Source organism: Bactrocera latifrons, unplaced genomic scaffold (genome assembly GCF_001853355.1).
Source record: "Bactrocera latifrons isolate USDA-ARS-PBARC rearing strain unplaced genomic scaffold, ASM185335v1 scaffold_410, whole genome shotgun sequence".
Taxonomy (NCBI): domain Eukaryota; kingdom Metazoa; phylum Arthropoda; class Insecta; order Diptera; family Tephritidae; genus Bactrocera; species Bactrocera latifrons.
Window position 1 is genome coordinate 57,851 of NW_017537058.1, and position 13,416 is coordinate 71,266.

At 32.9% G+C, this 13,416-nt stretch overlaps 1 protein-coding gene across 5 annotated transcripts in view; it reads left to right on the top strand.

The window, feature by feature from the left end:
* LOC108972648 (homeotic protein caudal) overlaps positions 1–13,416 on the top strand; it is a 77,383-nt gene that overhangs the window by 48,893 nt on the left and 15,074 nt on the right. Inside the window, exon 2 of one of the 5 annotated variants that reach the window (XM_018939328.1) lies at positions 12,729–12,840. The exons of the other annotated variants lie outside the window; for them this stretch is intronic. Within the exon in view, the coding sequence (XP_018794873.1) occupies positions 12,729–12,745 (17 nt within the window). The 3' untranslated portion in view covers positions 12,746–12,840. Of the gene's footprint in view, positions 1–12,728; positions 12,841–13,416 lie in introns of those variants that run through there. 5 annotated transcript variants of the gene reach the window in all.

Below are 13,416 nucleotides of genomic sequence, written 5' to 3' on the forward strand. Positions count from 1 at the left end.
AATCTGCAGAATTACAGCTTTGTTAACATTATCAACCAATGAATATCGTTGATCAACCGAGGAATGAATTCCATTTATGCCATGCGATTTTTAAACTTCTTATAAATTTGTATAATTTTTGGTGTTTGTATTTTTTAGAAATTTATATTCATTATAAGTTAAAAAAATAATAATAAAACACATTGATATAATATACATACATATGCATTTAATTACATAATTCATGCAATGACACCATGAGGGAATTTAACAAGCATCTATCTATGCGCAATGAACATATTTTCGCATCCAGGGAATTGTGTGGGTTTGTAATATATAATACAAAGCGACGACAAAGCGTCACAATATTGTGTTGTACAAAATCCGAGCTGTGCCGAAAGAAACTAACAAACGATCGCCGATTGTCCCTACCTCTGTGCCGCTGTAAAAGCTTCGCATACAAACTAGCGTAAATTTGTATGTTTATGTATGAGCTTGCAAATATGTATATCGATGCTGATTTTTGCGAGCCACGAAAGAATATTTTAGATTTGGGAAATATGTTAAATCAACAAGAACTATGTCGCCAGTTGTGTCACTTTTTCTGTGATTTGCGAGTTGGCGGGGTTGTCGGTTTTCCCTTCCAGAAGATCGTCAGAAASTTAATCAATTTATGATTTTTAGTTTTTGCCATCGTCACGAAAATACGCTTGTAGGCAAGAAATCCTCGGGGAAATGTTACGGCGTCTGTTTTTATGAATAAGCGTGGTAGCTTGTTTAATGTGTCATATGCATGTTTGTATGATTGTGCATTATTTGTTCGGCAATAATTTTAATAGGTATCAATTTTTCTTTTATATTATCATCAAATTAAGTATGAAAGCCCAAATTGATTACTACTCTGCAGGCATTCATATAAAATTTTACTCATGTCAATAAATATAGACCTATAGACCTATAAAAACATAAGACAAAAGGCCAAAAATTAAAAGAATGATCCAATTGTATCAACAAAATTAACAAAATTGTTAAAAAATAAAAAAAGCCTAAGCTTTAGCATACTATCCATTTCTTCCAATTTTTTTTTATAAAAAACTATCATGTATAAATATGTGACATGACATTTTTATTTTCTGCTTAACTTCTTCCATTTTTCATTCTGTTAGCCGCCGCATATTGTCATAGAATTTTCGAACATTACCCCTRWTGGTCAACTGCTCAAGCTTGCGCATATGCGTCTCACTTCTCTATTCCCTCAGTATCCGTCCCACTCTGCTCGTGTTGTGATAAATAGTAACCTTGCGAGGTAGGCTGTCCGCATACTCTCCCCTACGACACTATAGTCCTCATCGTACCACCTGTTCTTTCGAGTTTTTGATTAATAGGTTGTAAAATCTTAAATCTATGTAAAAACTAGACAAGCTCAAGCTTGAGCTGCTTTGGTGATATGTTACTTTTTAGTACGCAGGTATGTCTTTTCTTTTTAAGCGTGTTTGATCGCAGGAATGTACCAAAGCATTACCCAAAGGGTTTAGGTGATCTCGGAGTTTAGATATATATTTAATTCTGCTGTTTTTTACTTCTTTCTTTACCATAGAAATACCAAGATCTTTATGGATATTTTTTTACGCATATACCAAGGCGAACAAAAGATTGTTCAAAGCATTTTCGATTGGAACATTTGCATTAAATGAATGTTAGTTGCACAGTCGCACCCCACAGTTGAATGCCATATATACAAATCGGTTTTATGACCACATTGTATAAAAACACTTTGTCTAAGCTAAGTTTAGAGTGTTTATTTAAAAGCCAATTTAAATTGCAGCCCTTATCTTAATGCAAGTTATTTTACTAGAGATAWGTTTTTTCCACGTAAGTATTTTATGTAGATGAATACCAAAATAAGTTACTCCGTTCGCTTGGGGTACTAAAATGCTTATTGTTCATTTTTACTACCGGGCACATCTTTGGTCTTACCGAAAATATAACATGCTTACAATACGCCAGTTGGTTAGCCATTGTTCGACAGAATTTAAGTGCTCCGCTAATATTCTTGAYGATATAATGTTTTGTACAATTCTAAACTAAGAATTTTTTTAATCTTATATAAATGCCCTTTATGCCACACATTATCAAACACCTGTCCTACGTCTGAAATATTGCTGAAGAATACTCTCTGTGCTTAAATGCTACTATTATTTCGTTAGTAATTATATTTACTTGCTCTATCGTGCTACCAAAGTGGTGCGTTGGTATTACTTTATTATAGTGGAGTAAAGGAGGCATCGTTGATAGTAAAACTTTTACAAATATTTTAGAAAGACAGGGTAGAAGACTGATTGGTTTGTATGAAGACGCCTGTATTAAGTCTTTTCAAGGTTTATATATCAGAATAATCGGCGACTTTTTCCATGGTTTGTTTGGTGTTGCTAATACAGCTGCGTTGGTTATTATATCATTGATTTCTCTTATGCGATCGTCAATATCTCTTCCTATATTTATTTAGATTCGCACCATTAATGTGGCTACTCACGTATGTATGTATTTTAGCCAATTCGGTTTTTATAAGATGTTAGATCCATTTTTCGACCAACGAATATCGGTTGTTCCCTTATCTCTATTAGTATAGGAGAGTAATCAGAAGATAAGTCATTACATGTATCCACTATAATGTAAAATTTACCTATATTTTTAATTACACCAAATTAATTGAATCTGGTTATTTGTTACGATCACTGGGCCAATATGTCGGCTTAGCAGGAATTATTATGTCAAAGTATTGTGCTTACTTATAATAGTGTGATACAGATGTTGTCCTTTCGGATTAATTATTCGCAAGCCCCAATACATGTGTTTTGCATTGTAATCTCCACCAGGCGGTAATCTATGACCTAGCGTTCTAAAAAAGTCTTTAAATTGGATGTCTGTAATTTTAAATCAGATTCTAATTCGYGGTCATTTAATTGTTCTCTAACCAACACTGCTGTTCTTCCATGTGCCTCTTCATCTGGGTGATTTGTAACATAGAGTCTAAATCGCGATATAAAGAAATTGTATTTATTCGTAAGATAAGTTTTTGATAAAAGCATAACATCTACATTAGGGTGATAAAAAAAAATTTTTTTTTTTCGTTTGGTACTCGGAAAAATAGGTACCTAGACACCTCTAAGAAAGCCTCTCTGAGCATGAGTTCTTTTTTTTCATTTTTGGGAAAATTGTTTTTTTCTTAGGAATTTTATAAATCAATGAAAAAAAATCGTTATGAATGATGAAACTYATAGGTTTTTGGAGAGACTTTCTTAGAGGTGTCTAGGAACCTATTTTTCAGAGTACCAAATGAAAACAAAAATTTTTCTTTTTTTGATTCACCCTAATCTATATATATCATTTTCATCACGAAATCTAATAAGCTCCAATTTATGTTAGTTAACACCGTTAGCATTCAATATACAAATGTTCAGTACATTCAGGTTTTACTCAAAAAAGTTTGCGACATTCGGGTTTGTAATTTTATTATCTCTTGAATCATATTTCACATTCACAAATTGTGTCATACATTGGATAAGGTTGAAAATCATAGTTTCAACGCTTTCCATTTGGTTGGTTTTGGAGCACAGACACTGTGTAAGAAGCAATATGCTTCGTGTGTCCATATCCTTGGCAATTTGTGCATTGTACAGGACCAGATACAGATATTTTAGGTTGTAAATCGGATGTTTTTCATTTATTTTAGTTGGCAAGAATATGGCATCAATTTCATGTTGAACATTGGTTGTGGAACTTAATTTCTGTTAAAAATATTTACTACTATTTAGTGATAAAACCACCTTCTTACAGTGCTTCTTTAATATCTTTATACCTTAATGACAAAAACTAGGCCTTTTGAGCTCTTCAGTTGGTAGGAGTAGTAATTCTTGTTATTAATGTATAAGTATTTTAYAACATGAATGAAACTATTTTCAGTGTTTGAATTTCTGATTCATTTATGTTACCTTTTTTGAATGCGCATGTGGAAATATTATGTTGCAAACCGGTCTGAACTTGGGACATTCTCACCTCGCATTTTGTTTTTCTGTTCGCAATATTATATGTGAATATTTTTTTTTTTTACTTTTTATAGTCACAGAGTTCACGGAGCAGTTAAAAAACACGTCCGTACAGCTTTTATCTTCGAATCGATATTAGGTCCCCGGAGCGTACTCATGTCAACTGCACGGGAGACATGTCGCCTATCTATCACAACAAGATAGATTTATTTTAAGCTTTTCGACCCGTAGTCAGGGTATATTAAGGTCGCCATGAAGTTTGTTAAACCCAAAATAAAACGTCGAAGACTATGTCCTATGGAACTTATTAGCGTCTGTTCATCTATCCATCTTTCTTTCTCTATACATGTTAATACTCTTTCAGTTTTTTAAGATATTAATGTGAAATTTAGCAAACGCACTTTCCTCCTCAAGAAGCTACTGATTTGTCGAAAGTGACAATTATGTGTGTGTACATATGTACATGGAAAACTTTTTAAGTTTTTGAGATATTTTTACCAAATTTGGGTAATAATACAATCTTCGAGGAAATTGTTCAGATCGGATCGATATAGCTACATACTGAACGATGGGAGTCATATCATTCATATTTGACGAGACATCTTCACATAATTTGATATGGGTTATTGTAAAAGGCAATAATGTAATCTCCTAAAAAGTTGTTCAGATGGGGTCCCTATGGCATATAATATAGTATCACTCGGCTATTTGGCTTGCGTTGTTGGCTCAAAAGCTAACTTGATTCATTCAAATTTTTCAAAAATAAGTATTTAATAAAATTGAACTGCATGTTTTGGAACAAAATTTACACCYACTACTGAGGTAGAGCAAATAGAATGTTCACAGTTAAGTGCTTTAACGAAGTATCAACTAACTATCTAACGAGATTGACAGGGAAAAAAAGAAAAGGGTTTCGAACATCGTTAAAGAAATTCTATGCGATGAACTGATATCTGCGGCCAGTTCTGGTTTGCAAAATTTTAATGTTCGGTGCATAAGTTACCGAACAGATGGTCTTTCCGAAAGGCATAATGTTATAAGAAGTACTTAAGGGTACTGGTAAAGATCATCAAAACACAAACTCGACAAAAATTGATCAAAAACACGATAGAAGACTTGGTTCATACCCTTATTTAATAGATAAAGATCTCTACAGATCAGTTTTATTTCAAATAGAAACTTCACAGAAAGAAGTGCGTACACACTTGACATTTTGTTTTTAGATGACTTTTTTTAAATTTTATACATAGGTGTGCGATTAATAGAAACTTTTGTAAAACGTATACACATATGTGTATGCGTATATATGTTAACTACCAAAATATAACAAATTTATTAAAATTTGTTAAATAGTCTTTTGAAAGTTGTGGTTTTTCATTTCATATTTTCTGAATATGCGATTACTGATACACTTTGGTAGTTTTACAAAGAAAATATAACCGTTAAAAAGCCGATAATTAAAATTTGAATAAATTATACCAATATTAAATACGAATATTTCTTCTTGAAATAATAGCTCTATTAAAAAGTTGGAATTAAAACAAAACTAATATTGTAAGACAACATTACAAATAATAACGCTACTCATTAATTTGCATTACAAGCATTAAGTTCTTAAACTTTGAAAATAAAAAGTATTAATTTGAAAATTGTAATGTCATGCAATTTAAAAAAAAATGTGCTAGCCTACTATTAAGCTACTTCTACTCGATATATAAACATTTACATCCATATAGTATATCTTACTATTTAGACTTGAAAAAATTTTTTGAGAATACAGTTTATATTTGGATATAGTCCAACATGTATACAAAATTTGTGGAACTTTCTTCTTTACGGAAAAGCGCAAATTCAAGTTCCTGAAATTTCAACTTTAATGAAGTGGTAATTTCAGGGATCACATTTATTAATTATAGAGCTTCTCCAACTAAAAAAAAACACAAAAATTGTTATAGATCTGTTAATTAAATAAAAAATATATATTATTACGTTCTTCATACTTAAATGGTATATACGGAGGAGAGAGACAAGAATTTTCCATATTACTATTATATAACTTATTTATTTTGCATTCGGAGGTTCTTTTGTAAGTAAGGAAGAGCTAAGTTCCGGTATAAGCGAACATTTCACACTCTTGGAACTTGCAAGAGTTAAATTTGTTAGTTATATTGGGTCTAAGCCAAGTTACCTGATTTAATTCATTCTAAGCGCAAAATTGCACCGTTATTGTAAAAACCAGTTCTGCCAATTTTGTTGAAGTAACTCACATATTGGCCGATACTGTATAAAGTCACTCGGAATTTCGAAAAGAACTATTGACCCGATTCAACCCAGTTTTAACGCACATACAGTGGACCAATAAAGTTTACATACACCTAGTTCTATTAAATTACGACACATTTATTTGTTATAAAATGAATAAATTTTGTGGTTTTTTTTCTATCCATTTCAAGATATGTACATTTAACATTGAATATAGCATATCAAAAACATATTTTTTTTTTACACAATTAAAAAAAATTAAAACAAAAAAGTTTTCGTACACCAATGATTATTTATATAAATCAAAAGTAATTACAATAGTTTCAGCGGTTTTTGGCCTACATTTTGTTGCAATTATTGTCTTAAACGTCGACGTATGCTCCTCATTCGATTTCTAGTATTATTTCCGGATATTTTGACTATAGTCAAAGGGGTCCACATATTCGATTTCTAGTATTATTTCCGGATATTTTGACTATAGTCAAAGGGGTCCACTTATTCGTCCCCTGGGTGGCTTGAACATATTTGGTTGGATTTGGACTCATTTTTGTCATAAGAGCACATATTTCAAAAGCACTATTAATTGTTGTATGGGAAGAGGGCGTGGTTGTAGCCCGCTGATGCTCATTTTTACACTGTTACGTAAGAATGTCAGATTTGCGATTTCACGTAGAGAAGAACGTTGCCAAGCTCATCGTCCAATTTCGGCCCCAGCTATTTTGCCGTTTAATGGGCGTGGAAATGGCACCACTAAGCCAATCTTGATTTTCGACAAGAAACGATATATTATATGTATTACAGCTTAGTTAACAATATTGGCTTCCAACTGAGAAATAAATATATGTATGTATGTATTTATACTTGCTATTTCTAAATTTTTATTATTTTTTATTTTGGTACTTTTTATTAATTTATCTTCATCATGAGTTAAAAAAGTAGCAAATGAAAAATGCTTTGATACATTTCTTTAGGTATTTCATGCAATGACACTGTGAATCACTTCTGCATAGAATTGCGTTTGATTGTCGGTATCTGCATATCTCTGCACAATCAACATTTTTTCTCAGCCAGAGATATGTGTGGATCAGCACATTTTGATTTCTTTGCTTGTTTGGTCCAATTAACAAGTTGCTAGTATATCAGATAAGATTTTCCTACTATACTAGCCAGCAAAGGCTATAAAAATTGTTATTATTAAATACCTACATATATATATTTCTCAAGTATAAATTCTCTCTATTTTTCATTTAGCTTTTTAAATCATAATTAAATTCATTAACTATTTGAAACTAAATTCATATATACATAATTATAACTTCAATTTGATATTATTTAAAATAAAGTTTTTATTTCTTGCGCAGAGACTGATTTAAAAATATTACCGACATATAAGCAATATAAGAAACTGCTTATACAGAACATACATATGTACATACATTTATTATTTCTGAGGCACATATGTATATTCACGAAAGCAAAAATTGTCGAACACATCTCCCCGCACCTTCGTTGATACGGACAACCCATGAGCGAATCTTTTCTTGTTGTTTTCATGTCGATAAGTCAATGTGTCAAAGGACTGACGTGACGATAACTTCATAACATTGTGTTACTGGTAGAAAATCCGAGCTGCGCTGAAAGGAACAAACGAACAATCGTCGATTGTCACCATTTTCCTTGTTGTGCTTGCAAACATAACGACACTGATTTTTGCAAGCCACGGAAAAATCTTCTAGAGTTGGAAAATATTTTAAATTTGCAAGAACTTTGTTGTCAAAATTGTCACTTTTTTCTGTGTTTTGCGATTTAACGGGGTTTTCACTTTTCTTGTACCCAAAACKTTATGTAGATTTCTGCGAATATACTATGTAAACAATGGTAAATTCCTTACTCGATATTTTTCAAATCTGTAAGTCGTTCAATCGAGCATCATACAAACTTCGATAAACAATTTTATTGTCCTCTAATTTTCAATCTTCAATAACTTTAATAAAAAATAATAAGTTTGCCGAAATATTTATATCAGGGGTATGTGTCAAAACCAATTTATTGAAAACCAAGTTTGGTGATCGCGTTGTCTCACGAAATGSCCCAGTGAACTGCCCGCCGCGGTTGTACGATTTTTTGTTAGACTATTTCTTGGGGGGGCAACGTCAAGATATGAAATTGCAGCCGTATCGGCCGATTATGCTTGAAAACCGTCGAAAATTAGGTTCTGCGTCTGGACTTCTGCAAGCCTCCCCGTAGTAGACATGCAATAGAAATCGAATTCCATACATAATGGCATCGAATATACTTTTACTCAAATAAAGAGTTTCCTTGGTATCAGAATTAAAAAAAAACTGTTGTAGCGCTCTTCTTGAAAAACCCGTTACTAGTGGTGAAAACGAAGCTCGCGGGAGAAAGCAATTATCGGTTTATTCGCCAAAATGTGGATTTTTTGCAAAACATTTTTTGCTTGCATATTCGGAAAGACGCAGTGGTGCTCTTTCATATTTACGAAAAATGAAGGCCTTTTTACGCTACATGCTACATAGACGATCCAGGGTTTCAGGTAGGTATAGATTTTCATATTTAAACATATATTATATTTATATAGGGATTTATATGTGTGAACTAGGTACTTTTTAATAGCCTTGGTTTTTTTTTTTTTGATAGATCACAGTTGAGTCTTGTCAAGCTCTCATGTTAGTTTTGTTCAGTATTGTTTTGCATTTCATCATGGGAAGACTTACGAGTGAACAGCGTTTACAAATCGCTCTCTATATCTATTTTAAAACGCATATCAATTTTTTTTTGTGTYAGAAGATCCGGTAACGAGTTAAAATGTTCCACGTTTTTCAARGCGCTTAATAATCTATGCGCGTTTTTTATGCGGGTTTTTTGTCGGAGAATATTGCTCAACTCAGCAGTATCAAATATAAACGTACATATGTTTTGATTACAATTGCCCGCAAATGTTTTTTAAATTTTGACTTCCGAATAAATCAATATATATGTTTATTAGTATATAAAAGCATGAATAAAGTAAAGTTCATGTTTACGTTATTTGAAACATGTTAGTGTCAAGAAATATGATATTAGAATATTTTGTTGCATTGAGTTTAATTTTGAAAATCCTTTGTGATTGAAATATATACATACTATTTGGGCCAAGATAAGCTACCTAGATTCTTAAACGAACTTTAATTATGTATTCTTTTCTAAAAACCGAAAAATATCTATGAAATACCAGTATGAAGGGAGCCTTAAGGGGGAGATACCGCCAAAAAAGGYCATTTTTTGCACTTTTATTAAGGGAGAATAAAAACCGATCACATCCAAATTTTTACATATGTAGTAAGAGGTATTATTTAACTACTAAATAAAAAATATTTTATGTACAAAAAATGACGGAAATATTAACGAACCCTGTCAATCAGTCGGCCGTCAACTTCCTGGCTAGGCTTTTTACTTGAAATGAAAATAATATACATATTTTTTTTCTTAATCAAGAAGCTTTTATGAAGCGCATAATAGGGGGTTTTGAGAATTTCGATAAATTGGGGATGTTGGCTTGGGACCAATTGGGACCATCTTGGATTTTCTAAAAACTTGCATTTTTACCCTTGGTTTTCGACATCAAAGGAGTTAAACCACTGTCAACACGCCATTTCTCTCTCCGAAAAGCGCTCTATACGCACTTGAGTATAAATTTGTCTATAAAATACACTTTAGTTCAAGTAGTTCGGTTAAATAATTGGCTCGCAATTTCGACGGCCGGATAAAAAATTAGTTTCGAGGAAAAGAGAGTCAATGTTTTGGTACCTATGCAGCCGCTGCATGAAGTTCAGTGGTTTTGGAGCCTATTTCTTGAAAATTTTCGGAGTGTACCAATGAAACTTCGGGAATATTTTTGTATAGTTTTTTAATTGATTAGAGGAAAAAAATTTTAATTTTTCTGAAAATACTAGAGGCATCTCCCCCCGATAATATACCAATTTGTTCAAAGTGGCATTTGTTGCGAAGGAGACTTAATTTTTTTCTGTTTTGTTGAACCACATTTGTCAAACATATTCAATTACCCTAAAGTCTTTGAAAAAACAACATATTTTTTCCTTGTGTTAAATATGTAAAATTTTTTACCGAAAAGTAATGATTTTGAAGAAAAGTGCTGCAGAGTCGCAACCTATGTTTKTCACGGCTATGGTGATTATGTTCTATTAGAAGCCACAAGCAAAAGATGGTTTCGCAGATCCAGAGACTTTGAAGACGCCGAACTGAAAGTAATATTGGATGAAGATGATACTTTGAGTGAAAAGCACATGGCAGCGATGTTAAATGTTGCACAAAAAAACTATTTTAGCCACTATGAGAGCTAAGTAAAAAATCCAAAAGTGTACAAAATGTGTGTCACATGAATTTAATGGAAGACAAATAGAACACCGATAACAGATCGTTTCGGTAAGAAGATGGGATCAGAAAGGTGCGTGGTACATCATGAGCTTCTATAACCTGGTGAAGGTGTTAATACCAATCGCTATAAACAACAAATGATCAATTTGAACCACGCATTGATCGAAAAATGACAGGAATAAGCCGGAAAAGTTACACGACAATGCAACTGCACAAAAACCAAAACCGATGCAGGTTGATTGTAATGAAAGTACTCTGCTGGGAACTGCTAACCTACCCGCCGCATTCACCAGGCTTGTCTCCTTGCGGTTACCATCTGCTTTCATCGATGGAACACTTATTGGCTGTACAGCACTTCGACTTCTTACGCAGAGGTCTAAAATTGGGTATATGAATGGTTTATTTAAGAAGATGAACATTTCTGTTGGCATGGTACCCGCAAATTGCTAAAGGTGGTACAAAATTTGTAAAAAGCAACGGTCAATCCTTTGAATATTTTTTTTACTATCCAATTTAAATCTTGTATTTTGTTTTCACAAAAACTGCTTATTACATACAGGTATAATAAAAATCTTAAAACTAATTTAATAATTTTAGTTACCACTATCAAATGTTATAAAAAATGTGAACTCCATTGAATCAAATAGTTTCGTATAATTTTTTTCCATGTCATAAGACTATACATTCCATGCATTGATTGTAGCGTGTGATGGGATTTGACAATCAACAGTAATACACCTTGTTCACCTAAGGGTGGTACCTAGCACCTAAAGCTAAGCGAGGTAGATATAGGGTTATATATGTACAGTGTCGGACAAAAGTCATTGGACTAACTCGAATCTCACACATATACATCTATGTATGTATTAGAAGAATAATTTTTTGTAAAAGAAAGATCGCGTCTTCTATATTAAGAAACAACGCAATTTTTTTCAACTTTCATCGATGATTTATAAATTATATCAGAATAGAAAAAAGTAAAAAATCGTGCGACAGAAATCATTGGTCTTTACCTATATATGAGAATAAATTAATTTTAAATTAGTATTTTATAGATGAAATTAAATTACTAATATGTCTGTCATTTATTCCATTACAGGCTCGTTTTAAGGCATCAAATAGCTTGTTTTTATAACCGTGAACCTGTTCCCTGTTAAATTGCCTGTTGACAATTTCCCATAAGTTTTTAATTGGATTCATATAAGGAGATTGGTCGGACCATCTCATAACATAAACTTATTATTCCAAAAACCAATCCCCAATTTTAAGGGTGTATCTGGGGTCATTGTCATGTTGAAACTGCCAATCAGGAAGCTAAAAAGATCAGCATCAATGGCGCGTCATTTTACTCCCTCTTAGCTGTAAGCTATCTACAACATTTTTTGCTGATATTTTAGGATATTTTTTAAACTCGCGCACTATTCGCAAGTCATCCTTTACCGAATTGACTCTAGGACGTCCTCCAATATTAAGTTTTTTAACGGTTCCTTCAGCTTTGTACTTGTATAAAATAGCAGAAGCAGTTGATTTCCCCAGGGAATAATTTTTCCAAAGCTTCTTCGTCGCACATTTTTTCTAAATTCGCTAAAAATTTTATCTAAAATAATTTTTAAGTAGCATTATCTACTATATAAAAACAAGTCGGGTTTTCCTTCCTGACGCTATAAATCCAGGACGCATGAACCGATTTCTACGGTTTTGCATTCGTTGGAAAGGTCTCGGGCTCCGTGAGGTTTATAGCAAAGAAAATCGGGAAAAATTTCAAAAGAAAAGCGGGAAAATATTTTTTTACATACAGCGCCATCTCTGATACAAATCATGTACTACAAACAATATTTTAAGTAGATGGCGCCGGTGCGTGATACATTGTTTGACAGCTACACATTTTTCTCTGTTCAGTTAATATCATGAGACAAACCGATATAGTGTTCACTTTGAAACTGTGAAATTTTTTTTTTTAAATAAGTTATTCGTTTTCTAACATTTCAATTGGAAACCATCAAATAAATCACATGTATTGTGCAAATTTTTATTCAATTTCAACAGCAGGCATTTGTCTTTAAGGCGGCAAGTTAAACTGTGTAAATTATGTGGATCGTGCACTTGAGGTTAAATTCATCACTCTGTAGATAGTCCAAAATGCCTAGAGGACGACGTACGAACATCGGCCGCCGCACAAGACATGCAAGCAAGCAACAAAAAAGCGTTTGTATTCACAGAACTTAAGGGAAGAAAGACAAAATATAATAAGAGAAAATGCCCGATTGAGACAGCGCGTGAGGACACAAAGAGCATTGGCATCTTATAATACAATCACTTGGCGTTCCAATAGGATCCCACTGCGAACTACCCTGATGATGAAAATTTAGACATTGGAGCAATGACGATAAATGCCGATATTTCAATGCGTTAAAGTTCAAAAGAGCAACTGCTGGATTGTGCTGCGCAAGTGAAAAATTCAAACTGGATTCATTACTTACACCACCACAGCCACTGAAACCATTGTTCGATGGAAGTGATCCCGATTCCAGCCATTTTCTTCAACACATCCTTGAATACAATAACTACTTTCGMATGACTTCCTTTGGAGCTAATATCACTCGAGAAGGTGGCTTCATGCCGACTTGCAAGATTAAAGATACAACACACATAACCACACCAACACAATGAATTCTTCAATAAATTATAGTTTGCAATTACAGATACAAGGACAAATGTACCATTTGCATGGTTC